The following is a 24,465-nucleotide window of genomic DNA, read 5'->3' as shown; positions in this document are numbered from 1 at the left end:
AGTCATGTAAGTGAATGAGTGGAAGAAGATGTCAGTGATAAATACTGGTGGTGTGACACGACCATGAAACACTCTTGTGCCATAGAATGACACAAATGCTCCATACAGCGAGCAGTGGAGGAATTTCCTGGTTCTGTACAGCAGAATAGGAAGGAAATTGAGGAAAGGAACTGGAGGAAAATGGCAATAAGGGGAAGAAAAGAAAAGCAGAAAGAGGCTGGAGAAGAAAGACTTAGGCTCTCATTACCCATTTATTGATGCAGTAGCTTTAAATAGTTTCTGCTGCTGCTTTCCACTCCTCCTACCATCTTGACACAACTGCTGTGCCAAAATGAATGTTTGGGCAATCATGCAGTGAATTGTACAGGAATCTGGTTTATATTGGTTACTTCAGCACATAACTCAAATTAAAATACCAGGAATAAAGAGGATAGAAACAGGGAACACTTAAGCTGACACTGCTGCTAAGAGGACTATGGGATCATAGCCTGAAGGAAAGACATAGACAAGGGACTGGATAAATGAACAGAAGGACTGGGAGCAAGGGCTAAGACCGGTGAAGCTGCATCTAATTTAATGTCATTTCAGACTACGGAAAGGTCAGCCACATCCCCACCCCAAAAACCCTTACTCCAAATCTAGCAATAATGTATCTGAAGTTATAGTTATTTCAATGAGCTCACAAAGAGAAGTCTTGCTTTGTCTGTTTTCCTCTGCTGGGTCACCTCAGTGACTCATTTCACCTTGGAGCAGCCATAAGATCATCAGATCCAATGAAAATTAAATGTCCAGATGAGGGAGAGAAGAACTGCCTCTTTGCAGTTAGTTTTTACATCACACACCAAGAGGGGCTAAAACTAGTCAGTAAAGGTTTAAAATAATACATTACAGAAAAGGTTAAAAGCTGTGTGAAGTTAAAAGAGAAAGAATGTGAGTGAAAGAGTAAGAAGAAACGAGATCACAAAAGAAAAGAGTTGAGATGGGATACAGCAAGGTGTTTCTATCTCTATATATACAGTCTTCCAGAGATGAAAGCTAAAATAAGCAAGGAAAGTCTAGGGAACACAAAAACATCCAATTCATTAAAACAGGAACAAGTAAAAGAAACTATGGAAAACAAACAAAACAAACAAAACAAAACAACAACAAAAAAAGAAAACAAAACAAAAAAAAAAAAAACACAAACAAAACAAAAAAGAGTTGGAGACAATGTATTTGTGTTTATTACCTGCAGACAGAGAACCACCTGAAAAACATTATGATCCATAGAAATGCCTAGAAAAGCCCCAGCTGCCTGACCTATAGAGGAAAAATAAATAAAAAAATCCCCCAACCCAGGGGACAGCAGAATGAAGAGAACAGAGAATAAAGAGAATGAAATCAAGCTGACTTTGGAATGTTACTTTTTAGATGTTATCAAGGTGGGAGGCCTCAGCTAGACTATGAATTCCAAATTCAAATTATTTATAAACTTTCCTCCTTTCCTGCATCTCTTTTAATATACACACAGAGATCTACACAGGTACTTTCATTTGAACAGCGCTAATGCTACTCATTATCTCCTCTGGGAGTTTGCTGCAGTATCTTTAATAATGCCTAACCATTATTGTTCTTCTCCCTGGACTCCTGTTTGACATTGTATTTTTCAGTAAAAATAACTTTAGAACTTCTATATCTTCACTTAGGAAAATGTAACTAGTATGCCCTCAAAAGACTGACACAAGCCTTAATTTCTAATTTTTAGCTCTTTAGAATGAAGATACCGAAGAAGTCAAAGCCATGACTTCATGATGCAGGGGGCAGAGTACTACTTTCAGCTTCCTTTCCACCACTGCTTATAGGGCCGTGCTGTGAAACAAAACAGTGAATCGATCTGAGTTAGAATTAATTTTCTTTCTTTTACATCAGTTATCCAGTCCCTTGTGTCATCTCATCAAGACTGAAACATGGTGAGGAAATAGCGTGGGAACACAACCAAGCAGCTAGGGGAAGGTGAAGCAGTGGGAATTATTAAAAAATGCCTACTGCCAAAGCCTCCCTAAAATGTAAACACAATCTCAATAGGGAGGAGGAAGAGAGAGAGAGATGACACAGTTTGTTTGTTACTAAAGTAATTTTCCGATATAAGTAAACTCCTAGATAGAGCAATGTGCACTGAGGAAGCAAAGGACTTGGGAGGAAATATGTATAGGTATGCATACATACGAACAACATCATGGGCACTAATTAAGGGTGCTCAGGGTTTTTGTTTTGTTTTGTTTTCATAGTCTTGCACCTGAAACTTTTCCTTTAACTATTTTCAATGCAACGACCTCTACATTTTAAAGTTATTGTTTTTACAAGGAAAGCAGTTCAATTGCCAAGAGCCATACTGTCTCCCACATGTCATTTGTTAACAAGATTCATGGCTTTTTCGCCATTGGATTTCACAGCTGCTGATACACAGTAGCAGTGGGGTGTTAAAACTCAATAGTCTTTGGATTTACACCAGATTCTGGAGGAGAAAATACACATATATTTATAGATACTATAATCCCTTCTCGTCATCTGCCCAGTTTTTTTTTTTTTTTTTTTTTTTTTTTTTAACCCTCTGCTCCAGGCTTACTACATCTCTTTCTGTCTGAATATTATTTCTGCAGTTAAGCCAGGCTGCTGCTCCTTTGCCACCCTTCAGGTGTATGAAGAAAGCAGCCAAGGGAAATACCGTCCCTCTCACAAGTCCAGCGTCATGCAGTGGGAAAAACAATTGGAGGAAGATTTCCGGAAGCTCATGGATGAAATATGTTCTGCTGCCCTCCCACAGGAGCAAATCTAAAGTCTACACACTACTTAAAAGCTGTGGAGGATTGTATTAACACAGAGTGAGTTGTTTGTTTGTTTCTTTTTGATAGAATTGCAAAAGTGCCCCGAGAAAATAGAGTGAAAGGACTAATAGGCTGTAAACAATAAGCTGTAGGAAAATGTGTTTTGAGGGAGGAGATTCTGGAAGATTGCACATCTCTTTGGTACACAACTCTACTTGACGTCACGGGAGCGTGCTGTGGGTGATTTCCTCGCACTGGGGAACTTCTCGGGAAAACACGCGCCACCAGCCCCGGTTTCACGAGCAGAACTGCTGTGGTTTTACTTTTCACCCCAATACGTGCAGCCTGCCCGTGGGGCTTCCCACTATGCCCAGCACGCACACGGGAGGCCCCAGCGCTGGTCGTGCCCCCTGCACGCTCCTGCCACAACTCCTAACCGTGTTGTGAGGGAACTTTCTCCCTCCCTCCCTCCCTCCATAGGCACAAGAGCAACATCAACCCCCAGGGACCATTTTTTTATTTTTTTTCCTTAGAATCAGGTTAAAAAAACACCACCACACACTCCCCGCACACTCTCACACACTCACTCTCCCCCCCCGCCCGCACACACACACACTCGCACACACACACTCACACACACACACAGGCCCTGGGCGAGCCCAAGCGGCGGCGGTCGGCAGGGGCGCTCTCTGCCGGTGCAGACGCTCCGAGGCCGGGCGGCGGCCGCCTCCTCCCGCCTCTCCCCCCCGTCCCGCCAGAGCCCTTGGTGTCGTCCGGAAGCGGCGGGCGGCGCCGTGGGGGTGGACAATAGCGGGGCGCCGGCAGCGGCAGCGGGTGGGTGGCGGCGCCGGAGTTTGGCGGTGAGGTGGGCTGGGCTGGGCTGGGCTGGGCTGAGCTCAGCTCAGCTCAGCTCAGCTCAGCTCAGCTCAGCTCGGGGGGGACGCGGGGCGGGGGGCTGCGGGCTCGGGGCTCGGGGCTCGCTCCGTGGGGGTCCCGGCCCCGCCGCGGCCGCGCGGAAGAAACTTGTCCGGGACGCTGCCTCCCGGGGGGGTTGTGCTGGAGCGCGTGGCGGCCGTTGGTCGCGCGGTGGCCGTTATTAACGGCTCGCGTGTCGCCCCCCTCAGGGTCAGGATGAACGAGGAGCAGTTCGTCAGCATCGACCTGGACGATGACAACGTGTGCAGCGTCTGCAAGCTGGGCACCGAGAGGGAGACGCTGTCCTTCTGCCACGTCTGCTTCGAGCTCAACATCGAAGGTAACGGGTGGTGCTCTACGGGGCTCTCTGGGGCTGCGTAGCCCGGGTAAAGCTCGTGGTGGGGACACCGCCGTGTTCAGAAGTTGTCGTGCTGAGCCAGCCGGTTCGTTAGGTTTCCAGCCGCCGTGGTTTTTCTAGGCTTTCTAACAGAGCCCCTGTTCCCGTTGGGTGTGAAGGTGTGCTCGCGTATCACCAGCCTCTGCAGCCCCGCGGTCTTTTACCTGCTGGTGCTGAGCCCCGGGGTCCGTTCCGATGGAAAGGAGCGCGTATGCTGCCTTTACTCAAAACCTTTTGCTCAGTGATCGGAGGGGGTTATATATAAAACTTACACTGCAAATTTCAAAACAAAATTGTTCTTGGAAGCAGATCAGTGTTTTCAGAGGTCTGTTTCGTGCTTTCATAAGGTGGTAATACGCGCAGCAAGATAAAGACTGGATTCATAGTCGAACCTCCTTAAAATTTGCAAACTGTAAAGGAGGAGTTTTGGGTCTTTTTAAAAAACTGATCTTGTAAGCGTTGTTGCTGGCCTACAGAACAGTATGGATTGAGTAAAACTTGTATGCTTCTAGAGCATGAAGCCTCATTTTCCCAACAAATTTACCTATCTTGCTCCTTGTCTTCACGTCTGAAGTAATTGTTGGGCATGAATGAACAGATTAGAACAGAGATTTCCTGTTTTTTAAGTCAGATAAGTTTTTTGTTTGTTTGTTTTTTGTTTTTTTGTTTTTTTTCTTCTAACGCATAAACATTGTCTCTTGATTTTTTGGACAACAAAGTAAGTTGTTCCTCCTTAAGTGGTGTTTGCCCGTTCTGTATGTGTGTGTGACTACCTAATCTAAACTGGTACTAGGCAATTGAATATCTTAAAGCAATAATGTGAATAGTCTCATTTCTTGATGACAGATAATAGGATTTGGTTTGTTTGATATATGTGAGAGTACATTGGAAGTCTGATCTAGTCTTTTTGAGGGGGAATGCTGTGAGATATAAGCACTGTGCCCAGTGAGCGGTCTGGTTGCTTATTTTGAAACACAGAAGCATAAGACTGTCTGGAACATAGGGGACTGTAAGCTTTGTGTTCAATACAGTGCTTCTATTGTGCGTCTTACTTTGTGTGTACGTATAAGTAATAGCATTTTGTTCTCACCTCACAGAAACCTGAAAAAGGTGTTAGCAAAGTGGAATTCCTTTCAAATATTGACCCTGTATTTTATTTTTAATTAAAAGTTGGGGTTTTAATTTAAAAAGTCTTTAAGGCGTTTACTAGTAGAGGTGATATATATTTTAATCTGAACAATGTTTTCATGCTTGAGTAGTAATCTTCCTGCTTTTGTTTAGAAGAGACACGCTTGGATATCTGCACTTTATCATATAAAACTCAGAGCAGCTGTCTAACCTAAACCAAGATGTCAGTATGCTTTAATTTCCTTCCTGTTCTCAAATGATAGGTTTGCAGCAGAGTTAGGACGCTTCTTTCTCTAGATTTTTTAATTAGAAAAAATGTGTTGCCATTGTTAGAATTAAGTAAACCAGTTACATTCAGAATCTATTTTTGTAGTGGAAGTGGTGAAATAAATAAAATAGAGTGCATTAAACAAATTGCTGGTGGTTATTTGTGCTCTGCTTGAAAGATGTGGACTTGTCAAAGTTCCTTGTAATGGATATTACTTTACAAAATGACTGCGTTTTTTGGCTGGGATCGTTATATTTATTTTCCAGAATTCTAAATAGACTTGATAATAGCGAAGATGTAGTCTGTGCAGCAGTGTACTCTGCATAATCTCCCAGATTTTTTTTTTATTTTTTTTTTAAAAAAAAGACAAGTTGAACAGAATACTGATGAAAGCTCACCTGAAATTGAGGCCATTAGGTTCTTAATTTCTTATTTTGCATAGTTAAAGAAATGTATTAATATCTTGGTCACTGCGGCATCAAAATACCTCAATTTCTGATATTCTGTTTTATGTGCTCTTCTTTGAAAAGATGTACTGTAACTGTTATAGGGAGAGGAGGCTTAAGATCAGCAGAGGTTGTGTAAGTGACTTTAGAAAGAATCTTTAAAAGAATTCTTAGCTGAACCACTGTATGAGCCAGTTCTTTACCGTATCCAAGGTCACATTCCTCCTACTTCTGGCACATCTGTTACATTAATCTCCTGTATTTTTGTATAACAAAGACAATGATTTATATGTATCCAGAAGAGCAGTCTTTTGAGAGCTCTGGGTAGGGAATGAAACAGATAATTCACAGTAACTCTGAGTGGTATACTGTATGTTTTCATACCCCCTTACTGCTTATATCCCAACAAACTTCACGTAACAACTTGTTGCGCAGAATCAGCTGTAAGTTGTGTCAACTCTGTAAATATGCTATCTATCCCACATAAAAATGTCATTCTTGCTAATACTTTTTATTTGAAATCATATTTAAAAATACAGGAAATCAAAACACATGCTTAAGTTTTTTTTGTTCAGGTATGTTTTTAACTGATTCAGGAAGTGAAACAGGCTATTTCACATTCCTGCAACAGCTAAGACACTGCTTAAGGTTTGCTCCTTTTTCGTATTGGTGTGCATCAAAGGATCTTGCAGGACTTGAAGTATTCCTGCTGTTTGCAGCAGCCTGTGGTAACTTCTGTGTATGAAATTCTGTAAGTAGTTACCCCAATTTCCTAGTTCAAAAGGATTTAGTTTTCTAGTGCTTTAATGAAACCAATGAGGAAAAAACTTTTTTCCCTTCCTGCTAGCATCTGGTTCCTTAAACCTGTCTGTGGTAAATCCAGGTACATGAAATGAACCTAAGCCAAAACTTAGCTGCCTGAACCCCATCTGAAGCAGACTTTCTCAAAGGTATGTAAACAAAGTATATTGTACAATACATTGCAAAGTCTCCAAAACAAATATAGTACGTAGCTGTACATTATAGATAGCTACTGGTGTAAATCTTTGTGTTTTTGCACATCTGTGAGTAAAAGCTGTAAAAGTTTGTGTGTAGATGGTGATGTCCTTGATTGTCCTGGTTAAGTAAGATGAGTATTTAGAGAAAAATCTGAGAACACCCCTGTGTGTAATGACTGAACAGGCTTCCTCCTGAATCAGTACTGTGATGTGTCTCAGCCTTTACTTTCCTGATGCTTTGTGGTTTTTGTAACCTTTATTATGGTTGGACAATAGCTTAGTAATGATGCATAATTGAAATAAACATTCAAGTTCTTTTTCCGGTCCTTTTTTACAGACCCTTGTACAGAAAGCTTAGTCTGTGGTCTGCATTATCTAAGTAATCATTGAGTTACTGAACAAGAAAAGCTAGTTATGTTGCCATGAAAATTCTGGGTTTTGATCAGAAATATTGTCTCTGTAATAAATTGGTTTTGAATACTAGATTTATGATGCTTAAATGAAATAAAACGATAGCTTAGCCTAAGACCTGGTGATTCTTACTATGTATAGTTAATTCACACAAACTATTGGTTTGATTGCAGCTTGGAGTTCAGCTGTGATGTCTGTCACTGAATTTATTCAGGAGGGGTGTGTATGGGCTGTAGGACCTGTTTCTCTAAAGTTAACTGAAAGATTGTTAGCAAAATATGGAGAAAAGGGAGAACAGGTATGCAGAATAAACAGAAAGCCAAAATGTAGTTTAAACCATCTCCTATTACATGTCATCAGCTTTTCTTGAGGAACAGGGAGAGATTGCTGTAGAGAAGAGTTTAGCAATGCTTTTGCTGTTCTTCAGTCTAAGGGGGGGGGACACAACACATAAGGACAGTGTTTCTGTCTGTTGTTCTTGCCCTTTCAGCTCATTTATTTTGAGGATTCATGCTCAGGGTAATTGAATGGATTAAAGTACGTGTAAATACCTCATTTATTCCCAAACCAGCCAGAAGGATGATTATCAGGTTACTTAGCATGTTAGGATACTAACATGATTACTTAGAAATTAAGATACACAAAGCCAATGCTCTGGGAAACAAAGCTGGTTCTGTACAGCAGTTTTAAAGTTGTAGATAGAATTTAGAATATACAGGAGGTGCGGGTCTGCTGGAATTGGATGTTGGCTTCTGTATGCCCTGTACAGGCAAAGTGAATGACGGGGGTTGTTGTGTATTGTTTTGTCTTTCTGAGTAGGTGTGACAGTAGTAATCAACCATTGAAATAGGAAATGTTTTAAATTCATGTGTAAGTAGATTGCATAAGCCAGGAAATGATGTGTTGTATCTCACTTTGAGACCAGTTTCTTCTCAAGAACCATTTCATTGTAGCATGTGAAAGTGATTAAGTGGACCATGATAGTAAATATATAATGCTAACAACAGATCTGAAGTTAGAACTGGAGACTGGATAATGGTGGTGAAATACACACATACACTTATGTCTTATGTTTGTATATACATATAAACAAAAAGACCTGGTAATGGTGTCCCTACAATCTGCTTTGAGATGCCAATTGCAGGAGTGTCTGTTTCCAGGTTTCCACATGACAATACTTGTTTGTGCTGTGCTCTTCCTGCTGGAAGAATGTAGCCATCTAGTCCACATTTCGCAGAGCATGGAGAGGTGGCTGGAGTGCTGGGCAGTCGTGCTGCCTGCGGGGCTGCTCGGGGTTCTTTAGATACCTCTGCATGGTAACATGTTGTGCAACACAGATATGTCCCTCATTGATGCACGCTCTGTGGCCCTCTGAACAATGTTTGGGGAAATCCCAGCTTTGGAAGCTTAATAACTGAATGTGTTCGTGCAGACACTGCACTCGGCTGTGAAAGTTTCAAAGTTTGTAATGAAAGCTAAACTGTGATTATTATTTATCATAAATGGTATATTTATCCTGTTCTATGCTATCATGTCATAAGGCAGAATTGTTTAAAAAGTGTCAGTTTGGGGTTTGTAAGAGAAATGAAACTATAATGGATGGGAAAAATCTGTTTGAGATTTTTATGTACTGTTTTGGTTATCTGTTGCTGCTGACTATGATAACATCTTGGAGAATACTAACTGACAAGCAAACCACCTTGCTTCCTCTTGTGTTTAGAGGTGAAAAACAGCTGAATTGTAAATGACAGGATTTGAAGCCAAAATCTGTATTGCAGGCCTTCTAACGTGAAAGAGGATGTAGGGACTAGATAACCCAGTAGTTACATTGGTTAATGTTAAGTATAGTTATGTTTCCATGATCCTTTAAAGTGTGGAGAGACTTGCAGCATTTTAAGCAATTTCAGCATAAGATTTAGTGCATTCTAGTCTCAAGATTGAGGCAAAGGTGCTATAAATAGATGTGTCTTAGCTTTTTTGTATGTTAAGGTCTATAAAATCTTGTGTAATATCCTCATTCTTCGTTCTCAGTGTTCATCTTTGAAAAATGTGGTTTTGTTCTTAAAAGTTGCAAGTACTCAAAATTCACATTTTTTTCCCCCTCTTATGCTGTATTGACGAATATCTTACTGAAATAAATTAGGTTATAAGATGTAGCTGAGAGGATTGGAAACTGCTGTCTTACTTTCATCCTGTTCTAAAATGCATCTTTTTTATGCTAATAAAATAACAGAACTCGTTATTCTGGCAACAAAAGCTAAAAAATTTCATCATCTTTGTCCTTTAGGGTAGACGGATGAAAACTTGTTTTAAGGTAGCATTTGCGGTCCAGGGGCATGACTCATTTCTGCAACTTGAAAGGACTTGTGGAACTAGCTGCAGCTTCCAGTAAACCTCTTAGCTGTGAGTTCAAGTTCAAACATAGCTGGAGATGCTGTTCTTAATCCTCTGAGTGCCATATAAGTACTGCTGAGTAAATAGAGCTGTGTGGCTAGTTCTAAAACTACATTTTTGAACTCTAAGTTAGGGAAGTTTGTACATGCAAACAAGTAATTTGAGCAGATAATGTTATTTACCCTGGCATCATCCTGAATACAGAAATACTGTGTCATGGTTTCCATTCTCTTCTAGGTCAGCTTAGTAGATTTCTCTTATTAAGTGAGGCATCTCTGACACAGTAGTTTCTGTAGTAAAGTTCTCAGCAGAATGCATCAGCTCATCTCATACAGTAGAAAAATCTCTTCCTAGATAGCAGCTTATAGGGAATGTCTTGCTGGAATGACTTGCTGTCACAGTTCACCATGGGATGGTTATATTTAATGTATTTTGAAGAGGTGTCTGAGTGATCTGACTAGTGGATGGACACAAACATTTATGTCCATCAAGCAACATTTGGGAAGCATTTCCTTCCGTGTCGCGTGTCCCAGTCCTGCACACAAGATAAAATCAAAATTGAGCTTGTCTGATCTTAATGTTTTCAACGGAGATAAGCAGTTGTTCAGGGGCTGTTTCAGAGGCCGGTAAAAGCATTGGTGTTTCAAGAGCAGTACTGTGTAGTCACAGCTGGGGAGAGCAGTAACTGGAATGTTTCAGGAAGTCAAAGCCAGTGCATCCTGTGAAAATCCACAGAACTGACTGATAGACATTAGTCACAATCCACACTGTGGTATTACTTGTTGTGAAGTACAGAAGTCTTACTTTATTTGTCTCTGTGTTCATAGTGTTAAATAAAGTAGTTTGTTCTCTAAAACTCAATCATCTTTGTGTCATTTAATCCATGTCAGTTTACCAGGTGGTAGATTTTTCTAAAGTGGTGATGAAGAAAAATATGGAGTATTACTTCTTACCAAAAAGAAATAAGCATCTTTTCTGCCTCATAAAGCTGATGGTATTGCCCTGAACAGAAGGACTTATGTCAAAGCAAAGTACTCTTAGTTACTGTAATTCTGGTAGGTTATTGCTAGTTTGTGCTGGTACAACAGCTACTGCGAATCCTCAGATCTTGGGATAAAATTCTAAAATGGTAGTGGAAGATGTTATGCACATCCTCTGAATGGGAAGGGATTGTCACCTTAGTACAGCGGAGAGGATGGTTTTTGTGTATGTTTGTTAACATAGAAATTCACACCAGGTTTGTGAAAGCTGAAGCAATTCTGTTAGCCTGAAGACCACTTCCAAACCACTTTTGTATGTTTTCCATTCCTCATTTTATTGAAGAGTATATAGATAGAACTCTAGGGTAGGGTAAGAGAAGGGGGTGGTTGTAAATTCTGATGTGGGATAGGTTTTTCATTCTTGTAGATTGGAAGCTTTTGTAATAACTGGCCCTATGTTCAGAAATATTGCTGTTATGGCTAGTATCCTGTGGCTTATAAATAGCAAAACATAAACTTTTAAAGGAATGTTTTTTTATTCTGTAATAGGTGTGCCTGAAATTAGCAACTGTTATTACTTCATTCTGAAAAGTTCATTTCTTTGAGCAGCATGCCTCTGGAGTGGGAAAGTTAACGATGCTCGAAACTCTTCTGGAAGATAAACTTAGCAGTAAGAAAGACTTAAATTGCTTTAAGTTCATGTCAGAGACATAAAAATCAGATGGGGCTTCATAAAGCCATGCTGCACTTTATCTTGTTCTGTATGACTGATAATTGTGTGTTTCTATTTTGAGTAGTCTCACACCCTCTGGGAAAGAAGAGGTCATGCCTGGAAAATGGTTCAATTAAAGAATGCTGAGCCTTTCAGTGGTGTGGGTTTTTTTCTTCATGTTGTTGTTTTATTCATACAATAGTCTTCTATCTTGCTGAAAGCCAGATTCACAGCAATAGGGAATTGTTTAACATCTGCAGCAAGGGTGAAGTGTGTGAGCTTTGGAACCCGATCTGTGTCCCTTAGCCAGCTACATCTCTACTCTAGGATTTCCTATACTCTTTCTAGTAGAATTTTCTGGGGTTTGTCTGCACCTAATCCAGGCTGGGATTCTCTGCTTTTGTCTTCTGAAGGGTCAACCTCTGAATTAATGTATTTGGAGTGTTGTATTAAAAAATTATCAGGATAGGGCTTCTTAGACCAATACATGACAATTCTGTGTAGTACACATAATTTATTTAAATGTGTTTCATATCTGAATTTATTTTCCAGAACACTTACAGAGAAGCTTTTGATACTTCTATATCATTAGCAGCCTAGTAAAATATTTTAAGACTATAGCGCTCACATGTATTTGGTTTCAAAAATTTTATATGGGAGCTCGAGGTTGTTACCTGTGCTTGACTGAGTGTGTATGCAGTTTTGTGTACTCGATATCCAATTTTAAAAAATATTTAGTATTCTTTTAGAATGATTCTTCATTGTACTTCTGTTTCTTATTTGCATTTCTGCTGCTTTGTAAAAAGAAGATAACATAGTCTGTCAATCAGTTATTAGTACTTACTAGTTTATTTTCAAACATCTACCATTTAGTGTGTAAATCTTAATGCCCCAAAATCAAAGAAAGCATTTTACATAACAACATCTATAAACTTGTTTGCTCTAATGCTGGTTAGAACTTGTTTCAGGACAAGTAATGTGCAACTCTAATAGAAATAAAAAAAATAAAAAAAAACAGAAAGCCTCAGATTTTTGTTTTTTGTTTTGTTTTTTTTTTTTTTAGAATTATTTTAAGTGAATCTGTAATATTCTGTGATTTGTGCGTTTCTTTTGTGATTGCCTCAGAAGTGATAGTATGTATATATGAGGAAGTGTAGCCTGACCTGCTTCTATAGCCATGCCAGACAGAGAAGCTAAGTGCAAGAGGCCATGCCTCAGGAGCTAGTGCTGGGAGTATTTCCCTGAATTTGTAAGACTCTGTTCTTGTATTTTTAATTGAAAAAAACAGAGGGGTGTTGTAGTTCTTCTCCCAGTTTTGGGGGGATAGTGGCCTGGAAGAAGGGAAGAAGTAAAGCAGATGGTAGAACCTGTTAAGAGCCAGGAGCTAGATCAGTCCATGTAAAACTGTATTTGCCCCAGACATCCTTAATTGTGCTTTCTGTGGTTCCCTTCTGTCTTTTTCACCAAATCTTCAGGTATTTACTTTAGATGGGATTTCTCTATCCTATCACTAGAAGACATTGGCTTCATTCATTCATCTTACAATGAAATTGTGAGGTGGGTTCCTGAGAGCTACTGTATGGAAAATTGTAGAAGACTTTTTTTTTCCTTCCAATCTGTTGAAGTTTTCTGTAAGTTTAAAACAAACCAAAAAAAAAGAACGAAGAATCACTTGGGTAAAGCAAAGATCATTGAACAAAATATATTTAGTTTTTTGTAGGGTTTGAAATATGACTGTCTTAAAACTTCAATTGACGCTGTTTTCTGTTTCTTCGTGGCTTAATGATTTAATTTAAATGATACTACCTGAGTTAAACAGATTTGCTCTAATCATACCGATAATTTCTTAAGATAAATGACTTGCCTTTCCTTTTTTTCACTAGAAATGTTTTGTTGTTTTGTTTTTGTGGCTATTATTTTAAAATCTCTGGAGGGAGAGAGAGGAAAATAGTCATTGCAAGCAGATAGATCATTTAGAGTTTAAGAAAAGTCAGTGGATTAGTGGATGTTTATTTGCTGAAAGAGGTTGAAAGATTTTTGAGGTGCTGGGTGAGAATCTTGACTTCAGAGCTATGGGGATGACACCTGTATTTTGTTTCCTTCTTGAAAACTGCCTCTGGCTAGGATTTGTTTTTTTTTTGTTGTTGTTGTTGTTGTTTGCTTCAATACTTAGTTCCTGGACAGAAGGAATATCTGTTTTCATGACTTTACCCTTATCCTCTGCTGCTGAGCACAAAATAAATTCCACTCTCATCATCTTTCATTGTACACTCTTGTCATTTTGACCTATAAATTGCATGTACACTCTTATGAACATGGCCAGAACAGTAACGTTCCCAAGTTTCATGGATGTCTACAGAGTAGAAAATAAAGAAAAATTGTAATGGCTCATCTCCATGTTTTAACTCTCAAATATGGAACATCAGTTACCAGTACTTGAGAGATTCAAAATAAAGTGCTTGGCTTTGTTAATATTAAGAATCTTAACTTTGTTGACTTCAGTAAGCATTGGGCATTTTCAACTAGTGGTTCTCAGAAATGCTTTTTTGTTGTTTGTAATCAGGGATGTAATAGTGTTACATAATTTTTTTGTTCATATTGGGAACCTCCCAGGTAGCATACTGAGTGAGATAAGCCAGACTGCTCAGTATTCTGAACTTGGATACTGAATCTAATGTATAGGTAAATCTGAACAAAAATAAGTATCCACTGAAGCTCCAGAAAGTTATTTTATAGTGGAGTACTGTTCACTTTATGAAATAGTAATTTCTCATGCCATCTGTCTTAACAACTGTTGATCTTCACAGATTGTGTTCCTTTTTAACATGTCAATCACTATCAGTTACTTTGAGGTTTGAGTAAATTACCTGCTGTAGCTATTTGAATAGTCTTTGAAGGAGGACAAGAAGAGAACAAGCATCCATGTTACATGGAATTAATTTCAAGGCAGTTTCATGTTGGCAAACATCAACAGTGCTAGAACTCAATTCTCAAGCTAGGCTACAGGCTTGTACTAATGCAAAATAATAAACTGACCGAAGTCTGAATTATGCTTCAGCACTCGAGACAAACCTGGACACTGCAGTGTCTGTGAACCAGATGGCTCAAAACATTATACATAGAAGACGAGTGCATGAATGGCTGTTATCTGAATGCTCTTCAGTATTGTTCAGTGGAAATGTCTGATACATAGTTAGAATTAGTTAGGACAAATTATAAACGTCTGCATAGCTTTCATCCACTATGTATGCGCCTGGCAGCTTGCTTCATCTCTTATCATGTAAGAGGCACATGGAGGTGACCTGTGAGTACCAAGTCCTGCACTAGAGATTACTAGTGTGAAGGATTTGAGACTGGGTGGGATTTCAGATCATTTAGGTTATCATCAAGTACCAGATTTACTTCAATTATGGGACTATTAATATGAAAGCATCACTTAATATTTTATTTTATTGGTTGCTTGTGAATAAAGGTTTTGAAAAATTAGTTTGAATAAACAGTATGAACTCCGTTTTATTGTCTTTACAGGAGTACCAAAGTCGGATCTTCTACATACAAGATCTTTAAGGGGCCACAGAGACTGCTTTGAAAAATTCCACTTAATAGCAAATCAAGACTGTCCACGGTCAAAGCTCTCTAAAAGTACATACGCAGAAGTAAAAAATATCTTGAGCAAAAAAATTAACTGGATCATACAGTATGCACAAAACAAGGATTTAGACTCAGATACTGAAAGCTCAAAACCATCCCAACACCCATTTTTTAACTTCAGACATCAGACTGATAGAAAATTACTCCCACAGTTTGACTCCCCAGTACCTAGATACTCTGCAAAATGGATAGATGGAAATTCTGGAAACATCTCAAGCTGCTCACAAAGTCTTTTGGAACAAAGAGAATCCTCTGATTTCAGACTTGGTATGTTACAAGAAACAGGTGCTACATTCTGCTGCAACAGTGTTTTGTGGTCTAATCACAGCCAAGCCCAGAAACCTGAAAAAGCTGAAAGTGATTCACACACTGGTATTCCTCATCACAGGCATCCTCATTACAGCAGGGAAGAATGTAAGTATATATCTATTTACATGTAGCCTCACAAGCGGGGGGCACCTTCTGAAATCTCTTGACCTCTATATGTTACCACAGGGCATTAATTCACAGCCAGAAATGCATCTTTTAACAGTTTAGAATTACTGTAAAATCTGTAGGAAAATGTGGTTATGTAGTTAAGTAGATAGTATTTGTGGGTGGAGAGTTTTTTTGTTATTTTTCTTCGTTTTTTAACTTTCCTGATAGTTATACGCCAAAGTGATACACGGCCTGTCTAATTTATGTTTTAAAGAAAGGATACAGTTGACTGCAGTCAGTCTTTACTACATCAGTCATGACAGTCACACTCCCGCTTGTACAGGCTATTAAACTCCTGAAAGCAGCCATATTGTTGAACATCAATAGTGTCTTGAGTTACCTTTTGGACAGAGCTGCCTTAAATAATAGAGGAAACTAGAGATGAAGTAGCAGAGCAAACTTGTGAAGCAACATACAGAATTAAACTTGCTTAATAGCAGCAGACTCTCCATGTACACTTCTAGATTTTTTTCTCTTCTGCTTGTTGTGCATAAGAGAAAAGTTTTCCTGTTATTTCAGAAGAAGGTCACTGGAAGAGTCTTCAGACATACATCTAGGTTACTGTAGTCTTTGGAATCAAGTTACATAAGATGAGTCAAGTGCAAGTTCCTAGAGATCTGTGCAGTTACCTTGATGCTTTTAGAACAGTTCTTGGTCCTAAACTAGGATACATTGACTCTTACTTTTGTAAATGAGGGAAGTAATCAGAGAGTGTTTCTGAATTTCAAAAGACCCGAGAAGGAAGATGATAAAGCTAGCAAAACGTTCAGTGGAAAATTTAGATAATAGAAAAAAAGGCAACAATAGAATTTGGAATGGCAGAAGAGAGTGAGAGAAAGTAGTGCTGTAAAATTTGGAATTGGTTTCTTTAGACTCCCATTTTTAATAAACTAACAGAACTTGTCCTTGTAAAGTTTGGTTATTTGTCATTCTTTACAAAACAATTTTAACTGCTGTATGATGTTTGACCACCTGTCCTCTGGAGTCATAAATTGGAATTAAATAAATCAGGACAGCATTTAACAGAGGAATTATGAAAGCTTGACCTGGTTTATGGAGTTATCTATCTGAAGTTAGTCACTTTGAATTTATCTCTCTGATCTTGGGACAGAGAAATATAAAACTCTTTGAGCACAATAACGTTTTTTTTTTTCTAATCTGCTATGACTGCATCATATACTTTTAAGGCATTTCTGTTTTGTGTTTTAAGTAATTAATTTTAACATAACTTATCTTTTCTGCCTTATAAGTTATTCATTTGGAAACTTTGTGCTTATGTAAAGTTTATTTTAGAGAAAAATCTAGTAGGACCTTTCTATGCCAAAATTAAGGTCCAGTCTTGTTGCAGCACCAGCACTGTAACAGCATAACATTCTATTATTAAAAAAAAAAAAAAAATGTTGCTAATGTAACTGAAAATATCTTGGTCGATATATTTATTTTTTTTTTTTTACATTTCCTCAGCTGTGCATAAAAAAAACTTATTTAAATTTATAATTCTATTCCAGTATCAGAATTATTTGACAAAACACAGACCTGTCCTGATATACTCAAAGAGGTGGGAAATGTGTGAACCTGCCTACCTGTTGCAGCTAATGAAATGTTGATGAAAATAATGAAATAGAAAGTGACTTCCTACCGCTGGGTATAGAAAGAAGGAAAGACTTACTGATTTTTTTTTTTTGTTCCTTTTAAATTATTAATTGCCATATTAAATCTGATCAGACCTTTCATGGGACTTAAAAGGTGTTAACTTAAAATATGGTGATTTGTGAGAAAATCTGTTCTATTGAGCTGAAGGTTAGGAGAAGCACTGCTGTAATCAGCTGTTGAAGGAGACAGGTGGATCTGTTCCTCTGTTAAGTGGCCTTATGTCTTGAGCCACAAGCAGGCTATCTTAGCTGTTGCCAACTTCTTTAGTTTGGCAGTAACAAGAGAAAGTTAATAACCCATAATTGCAAGATGTGAGAAAGATTGAAAGAGAAGGCCTAGCATAACAGAATAGTATTTTGAGTAAATAAAAATCAGCCTCATCAGAACTTATGTTTTAAAATTAACAATACAGAAACTTCTGGCATTCAAAAATCCCTGAACAAAAGCTGTGTGATTACAGTATGGTCCCTGCCCTGAGGTGTGCAGTGAGCTTTGCTAAGCTGCAGCACTCAGGGGTAGGATTTACAGTCTTAAAGTTTGTTTCCTCCTGTGGTGGCCAGGCTTGTCAGTTTTTACCATCCTGCCCTGGGGCATTTCCGCAGTAGATGTGGCACCAAGCTCTGCCCACCACACCTGGGTTGAGGAATTTCTAGGAAGGAGGCCTCTGCTTTCTTGCTTGCTACTGTTGATTAAGATCTGTGTAGAATACTTTCAAAATTCCCTCTTTTGAGGTTTAATATGCACTTTCTCTGAGGATGAGCAGTGTGCATGTCTTGGAATAGTCTTGTATATAGGAGGAGTTTTGAATGATGCAGAGGGTCTTTTAGTTCTCACTAGGAATGTAACAGAAGAAAGTGAGAAGTAAGCTTTTTATATGTTGGTCTCTGCTTGTATCAAACCTAGGTTTTTTTCATTGTTTATCACTGAGTTACTGTATGGAAACTGTATACAGAATTTCTATATGCATAAGGCACAAAACTATAGGTAACAGATGTAGCTGCATGCTGAAAAGTCTGTTCAGAAGCAATTTTCTAAGGGCTTGCAAATGTAGCAAGACTCTCTTCAGTATTGTCCACTTGCCTGAAATTAAACAGATGTACTTGTACGAGTAGCACTGTGGAAAACATGTTTTGCTGTCAGAACTTAAGTCCAAGAAGTGTTAAAAGGGGACAAGTAATTCTGATTCTAGACACAGGTATTTTGAGGGCTTGAGCTTGCATCTTCTTGATGCCAAGGAAGGGGCTTTCCTATGGAATAGATACTTGTCTATGTCAGCCTAAGAGAATTTTCACACTTTCCAAAATTGCTAATAAACAATGTGGCCTCTAATTTACTGTCACACACCTGCTGATCACTTGAAAGCAACTAAAAACAGTTTGATAAAATGGCAATCTGTTTAGAGGTGCTTATGTTACTTTGGAAGTGATAACGGATTTTTTTCTTACAGTGAATATGATGACTCCTGGAGAGTTAAAGCAACTTAATGAAAAACTTCTCAAGGAAATCCAGGGTGAGAATTTTTCAGTACTCTTTGTTTTGTCTTTGTGCTGATTTGTGGTAAATAAAATCTTGTTTAAAAAGAATTTGTAATGGCTTTGCTATCAGTTAAGTTTGGAATTGAGATCTCTTTACATCTAATTCCTACATAAAGCAAGAAGCTTCTGTGTGCTTTTATTATGTAACCTTACTGGGTGAAACAGATTTGCACTTAATGTGTATTTTTGTTATATATGTATTTTTTGCACTGGATTCAACTTCATTTCAAGTTGCAAATTGTTCCACCTTGACTTGGGTCACCTAAAACAAAACTGGAGATCCTGTTTAGACCTGTGCTGGAACTAAACAGTGTTCTTGTGAGTGAGCCACTTATATCTGTGCCTTTTTAATAGTAATGTTCACTATTGTTTGTTATCCCTATAAAAGTCGAGTGACCAAGTGCATTAACCTGATAATGTTTTTGCAGATGTGTTTGAGGAGCTGACGCAGCAAGTCCAAGAAAAGGACTCTTTGGCCTCAGAACTGAATGTCCGTCACATTGCTATTGAGCAGCTGCTGAAGAACTACTCTAAATTGCCGTGTCTACAAATGGGTCGTGCAGGAATGAAAACAAATGTCCCCATATAATGGGGATACAACTCGTATTCCCTGTATAGCTAACTTTCCCTGATGGCTTTGATAACTGCTACACAAATATTTAGAAGCTTTCAAGGAAACTTGGGCAGCTTGCTCTTTGCATTCCTAATCCATAAGAAGTCTTATTCCACTTTGGTTTTTAAAAAAATAGGCAAATATCATAGGTATTAAAGTCACTGTAATAAGGCTTATTCCCACTCTGGATTTTTTTTCCCATAATGACACATGAGCCTTGAACTGAATTTTGTTTTGTTGATAATAAAATTGTTTTCTAACAAGGGATGACCTGAAGCCTGTAAATCTGCCTACTTTATACAGAGAAAAAAAATGAGTTTTGATCAGATCTGATCATGTTACATCCAAGAGAGCTTTAAGGGAAGAACAGTATTAATGAAACACTTTTTCTTATTTATTACGAGCAATATTTTATTATTGAAATTTTATACTAAATATTACTATTTTAGGTACTTTTCCAGATCTCTTTATAAAATGTCTGAATTACTCTGTGTAATGTTTATGCCTTGTGTATGATTGTTTATCCTTTTTCAGGTCAGTATCTTTCATGATACAATTTTTTAAAAAAAATCTTGTTTCCCAAAGAGATGAATTTCACATGTTAATTCACATGAATTTCACATGTGCATCACTTATTTTTATCAAATTTATAAGTGAAGAATTTAGTTCATGAGATGTTTAAAAAAGAAAAAGCACAGCACTTCTGTTTAAAAAATAATCCATACTTTGGATTTAATACATAAAAGTTGTTTTTGTATGTGTGAAATTTTCAATGCTGAAAAAATGACTTCAAAGAAACTAAATAAATTTGTAATACTACAAAACCGTGTTGTGTTTTCTATAAAGTTGGATGCATGTGTGATTAGATACTCTTCTGTTTTATAACTTGTATCAGTTAATCATACTGAAAAATTCAAGTTAATCTTTGCTGAAAAGACAGTTATATTTGTATAAAAGAAAGTTAGAGAGTTACCCTGAAAAAATCAGGGATGGAGGGGACTTCCCCAAATGTAGTCTTTGTGCTTTCTGACTTTAATGACTTCAAGTGAAAGCAGGGAATGTTTAGCGGGAAGAAAGGTTTAGATTTGGTTAAACTTTAAGTTTAACTTTAGCTTAATTTGCACTTTTTTTTTGATTGCTCTACCTGACATCTGAACTACATAGGACAGGTTTATTCCTGCTTTTCCTGTGATGCAGTTCTGGATCAGCCCTCTGAGGGTTTTGGAGCAGCATGAGAGAGGATGCAAGAGCAGGGACTTGAACTTGTCTCTCCAAGTATTTAGTGGTGGAGGAGGGGAAAATATGGGTGGTGGTGTATTGCTTGCATGCAAAAGTGGTCCTATAAGTAAATGCGTACTAGCTAATCCATGATTATGGTTGTCAGAGGATGGATTAATCTCCACATGCAAGTCTATTAATACAATACTAAGATAGCTGCAAGTATAATGTGAGAGCAGAAATACCATCATTGCTTACGTCTTTGAAAACAATCATAACACAATCTGAAACAGACTGAATCTAAACATTCCCAGCTGTCTGATTAGACTGTGGTGATTATTTGAATTTCGGTTCACTTGGTAATGAGGGCCTCTGAAGGAATAAGTTGTACTTCCACTCTTGATGTTTGCTTCTGTAGGAATTAGAAGCATAGCATCTACATGGAGTCCCTCCTACTATCTATGTATTTTATTTTTCTTACATTAGATTAGCTTTTTGATGAAAGCAAGGTGAGGGGAATTACTTCGTTTTTAGGGTAGATTATCATAAGGAAGGACAACTTCTAGGGCCCAGAAGCCATGGAAACACATTTATTGTTGTTATGCTTTGCCCTTGATCTGACTATGAGTCAGGGGAAGAGGACAGCAGAATCCCAGCATATGTGCTTAAAAGAAAACCTAACTATATAGCTGCTGCTGCTTCTTAAGCCCAAAGGAAAATGCTACAGGTTCAGAGGGGTTAGTGTGTGCCCCAGCTGCCTGGCAGCTCCCCAGCTGCCTAGCAGCTCTGACCTGGAATTGCTGCTGCATATCATTTCTCTGTAGCCCTGAAGGAGTTCAAGAAGATAGATGTGGTTGTGCTCTTGGGTGTTAGGGTTCAAAATAAAGTGCTGTAAGAAAGTGCTCACGCTATCACATGCATGGGATTTCTTTCCTCGTGACTTCTCTGACTTTCACTGGGAAATCTATCTGGTGTAAATCTTGCATCAAATTTTGAGTTGTTTCAGTATAAGAAATGTAGATCCTTGGGGTATTCAGACATAAGATGCATTTTGAGTGAGTGATAAACAAGCTTCACCTAAGGGGGGGGAAAAAAAGAATTATGTTTGCAAAAGTGGTGTTTGTGGCTATGAACACCTATCAAATAATAGCTACTGTAAGAGTCTTAGCAGCTTAAAATTTACTAGTTTTTATTTGCATTGCAAACTACTGCTTACTGAAAACAGTAGCAAGAACTGCCCGGAAAATGGTGTACTTTATAAAACAAACAAACAAACAAACAAACAAAAAATCTCCATGAAGTGCTCTCCAGAAACAAGCAGAATTGCTACTGATTCCTCCTCCCCAGCCAATTCCTAGTGTTAATGGGCAAAAACAGTGCTTGTTTGTTTGTTTGTTTGTTTTGGGGGGAATGTCTTTTTGTTTGTTTCCTTCATTTTTCCTTTTACAAAGGGATGCATTACCAGTAAAAATGTTCACCAAACCTGAATCTGAAAACCTTTTTGTTACTTTATTTGTATTGCAGTGCCTGCAGATACCAACAATGAGAACACAGCTGGATCTAAGGCCCAGTAAGACAGTAATTAAATTCATGCGGAGGAGTCTTGTATGATCAAAATGAGATCCGTATGAGTAAAAAAAAAAAAAAAAAAAAAAAAAGACCACAAAGTTAGATCCATTTAAAAGCTTAATCTGTTATTTCCATGCAGATTTATTTTATTTTTTTATAGGACCAACTCAGTAACTGCATTATAAAAACATTGCTCTCTCCCTTTTTCCGTGGTTGAGTTCTCATGTTGGGCATGATATTCTGTTAGCACCCTGAATGGTAATGCATGCTCTGGTTTCCATGCCAACAAGCCATTTCCAGAAAGTGGGCAGGGGGTTGGGGGCTTGTTGCTGCTTTTTAATTAATCAAACCCTAGGAGAAGAATTGATTTTTTTGTTTTTGCTAGAAATATTTCTTCCATATAATGTTTTCTAGATAATGCAACTGTTCATGTCAAAATTGGAAATGCAAATTACATATAGCAAATATGTATTAGATTGCAAGGACAATAAAAATGGTTTTGCAGTTGTAAGATGTAGGTTGACTTAGACATATTTAAATACTAAGATTTGATTTTGAGGAAAAAATAATAAAGCAATCAGTTAATTTTTTTCATAGTAACATATTGCTTGTTTTATTGTTCTTTCCCCACATTTGTTTTTTAAAATGAATAAAATGTTATTTTTCTAGGTTTCACTGAATATAAAGTCAGTGATGTACAGCTGAAGCAACATTAAGGAAACTATATTAACTGCATTAAAGCTTTCAAATTAAGTTGGGTCATAAGAAAACTTCCACAGGATAGCTCTGGTATTAAAATGTCTCAAAATCATTATTTTCTAGCTAAAGAAAGAAAGGGGTTAAGCTTACAAAGACTAAAAAATGTGTTTTGTTTGTTTGTTTGTTTGTTTTTATAAAAAGTTATTTTTATTGTGTTGTGGGAAGCATCCATCTATTCATTTCTGGTGTGCAATAATTAAATCTTAGCATCTCTTGGTTCAAGATTTTAAAATGTTGATTTCATAAGAATATGTTACATTAAGAATGGGTATTTTGATAAAGGGAAGTAGGAATGCAGGAAGCAGTAGTTCTCTAGGCAGATTAAATTCTGCAGTAGAGGGGAAGAAACAAAGATGTTGCTAAATTACTGTTGTTTGGTAGTGTAATAATAACATGAGTCAATTGTGGATCCCACTGTGAAATGAAAGGCAGAATTGTATTGTTTTTTTCTCCATCATTTAATTTATTTCCTATACAGTGCCCATCACCAGAGAATTCTGAAACCTGCAAGAAATGTCATGCAGTCACTTGTTTATCTACCATCTGCTTAAAAGTTTATTAAAAAAAAAAAAAAAGTTTTCTTCTATTAGAACAAGTTAATTTGCCAGTTGAAAGCACAGTTGTGTAGGTGTTGAATTCTTTTCCATAGGTCTATCCTAAAGTAAACGTTTTCGACACCTCCTTTTGCTTGCCTGTACTGGCTTTCTCCAGTATTCAGTGTCAGTTCCATGCCCGCGTCGCCATGAAAAGCCTGAGAAACACCCTGTTTTTTCTGTTAGCACAAACCACAAGAAGTTCAAAATTATAGTTAACTTCTCAGTGATTGTAATACCTGAACCTAATTTCCCTTTTGCCCCTCCAACACGTAACTTGCCATCTCTGTAACCCACAATTACCTTCCCCGCCAGCACCCTACCAGCTCTCCACGGGTCCCCAGCAGAACAGCCTAACCCAGGCACGAGCTCAAAACACCACCACCACGTGAAACAGGGCTGTGAGAAAGTTTGTAGACCGGAGAGGTAACATTACAGGCTGAGGAAGGGCTGTTGACAGGGTGATGCATTGATAACTAAAGGATTCAAGAGTAAGGCAGGAATGCAAAAAACTACAAAATCCTGAAGAAAGGAAGGGTGCCAAGTCCACGTCGGGTTGGTCAGGTTGGTGGTGCTGGTGACATTGGTGGCTTTGGTGGACGTGCAGTCTCAGCAGTCCCCATGTTCTGCAGCTCTGCTCTGCTCCCAGCTCCTCTGTTCCTCTGCTTCCACCATGCGTGATGCCTACCTGGTCAGCACAAGCTCTTTGGGCATCTTACCGGGGCAGCGTCATGCTAATGCTGAGCCAAGGAGGTCAGTAAGGATGTGAAAGAAACAATAAATAATTGCTTTATTCTTTAAGTTGTGTGTATCTCATTTGCAGAGGCTCCCTGCACGGCTACAGTTGGCCAAATACACTGACATAAGTAGTAAAAGCTGCCTGCATTTGTACGACAAACACAGTAAGTTTGCAGGTATCTTGCAGGTATATTATTTCATGCTGG

General features: G+C 38.3%; 1 protein-coding gene across 1 annotated transcript; it reads left to right on the top strand.

Moving 5' to 3' along the window:
• The first annotated feature begins 3,527 nt into the window (after positions 1-3,527).
• C1H21orf91 (chromosome 1 C21orf91 homolog) lies at positions 3,528-20,097 on the top strand. The gene is made up of 5 exons (XM_035315424.1): positions 3,528-3,664; positions 3,929-4,059; positions 14,982-15,518; positions 18,682-18,744; positions 19,198-20,097. The coding sequence occupies exons 2-5, from the start codon at positions 3,936-3,938 to the stop codon at positions 19,356-19,358; spliced, it is 885 nt and encodes a 294-aa protein (XP_035171315.1). The 5' UTR covers positions 3,528-3,664; positions 3,929-3,935; the 3' UTR covers positions 19,359-20,097.
• Positions 20,098-24,465: the final 4,368 nt, after the last annotated feature.

Source organism: Oxyura jamaicensis, chromosome 1, assembly GCF_011077185.1.
Source record: "Oxyura jamaicensis isolate SHBP4307 breed ruddy duck chromosome 1, BPBGC_Ojam_1.0, whole genome shotgun sequence".
NCBI classification, from domain to species: domain Eukaryota; kingdom Metazoa; phylum Chordata; class Aves; order Anseriformes; family Anatidae; genus Oxyura; species Oxyura jamaicensis.
This window is presented reverse-complemented; position numbering and strand designations above follow the sequence as displayed.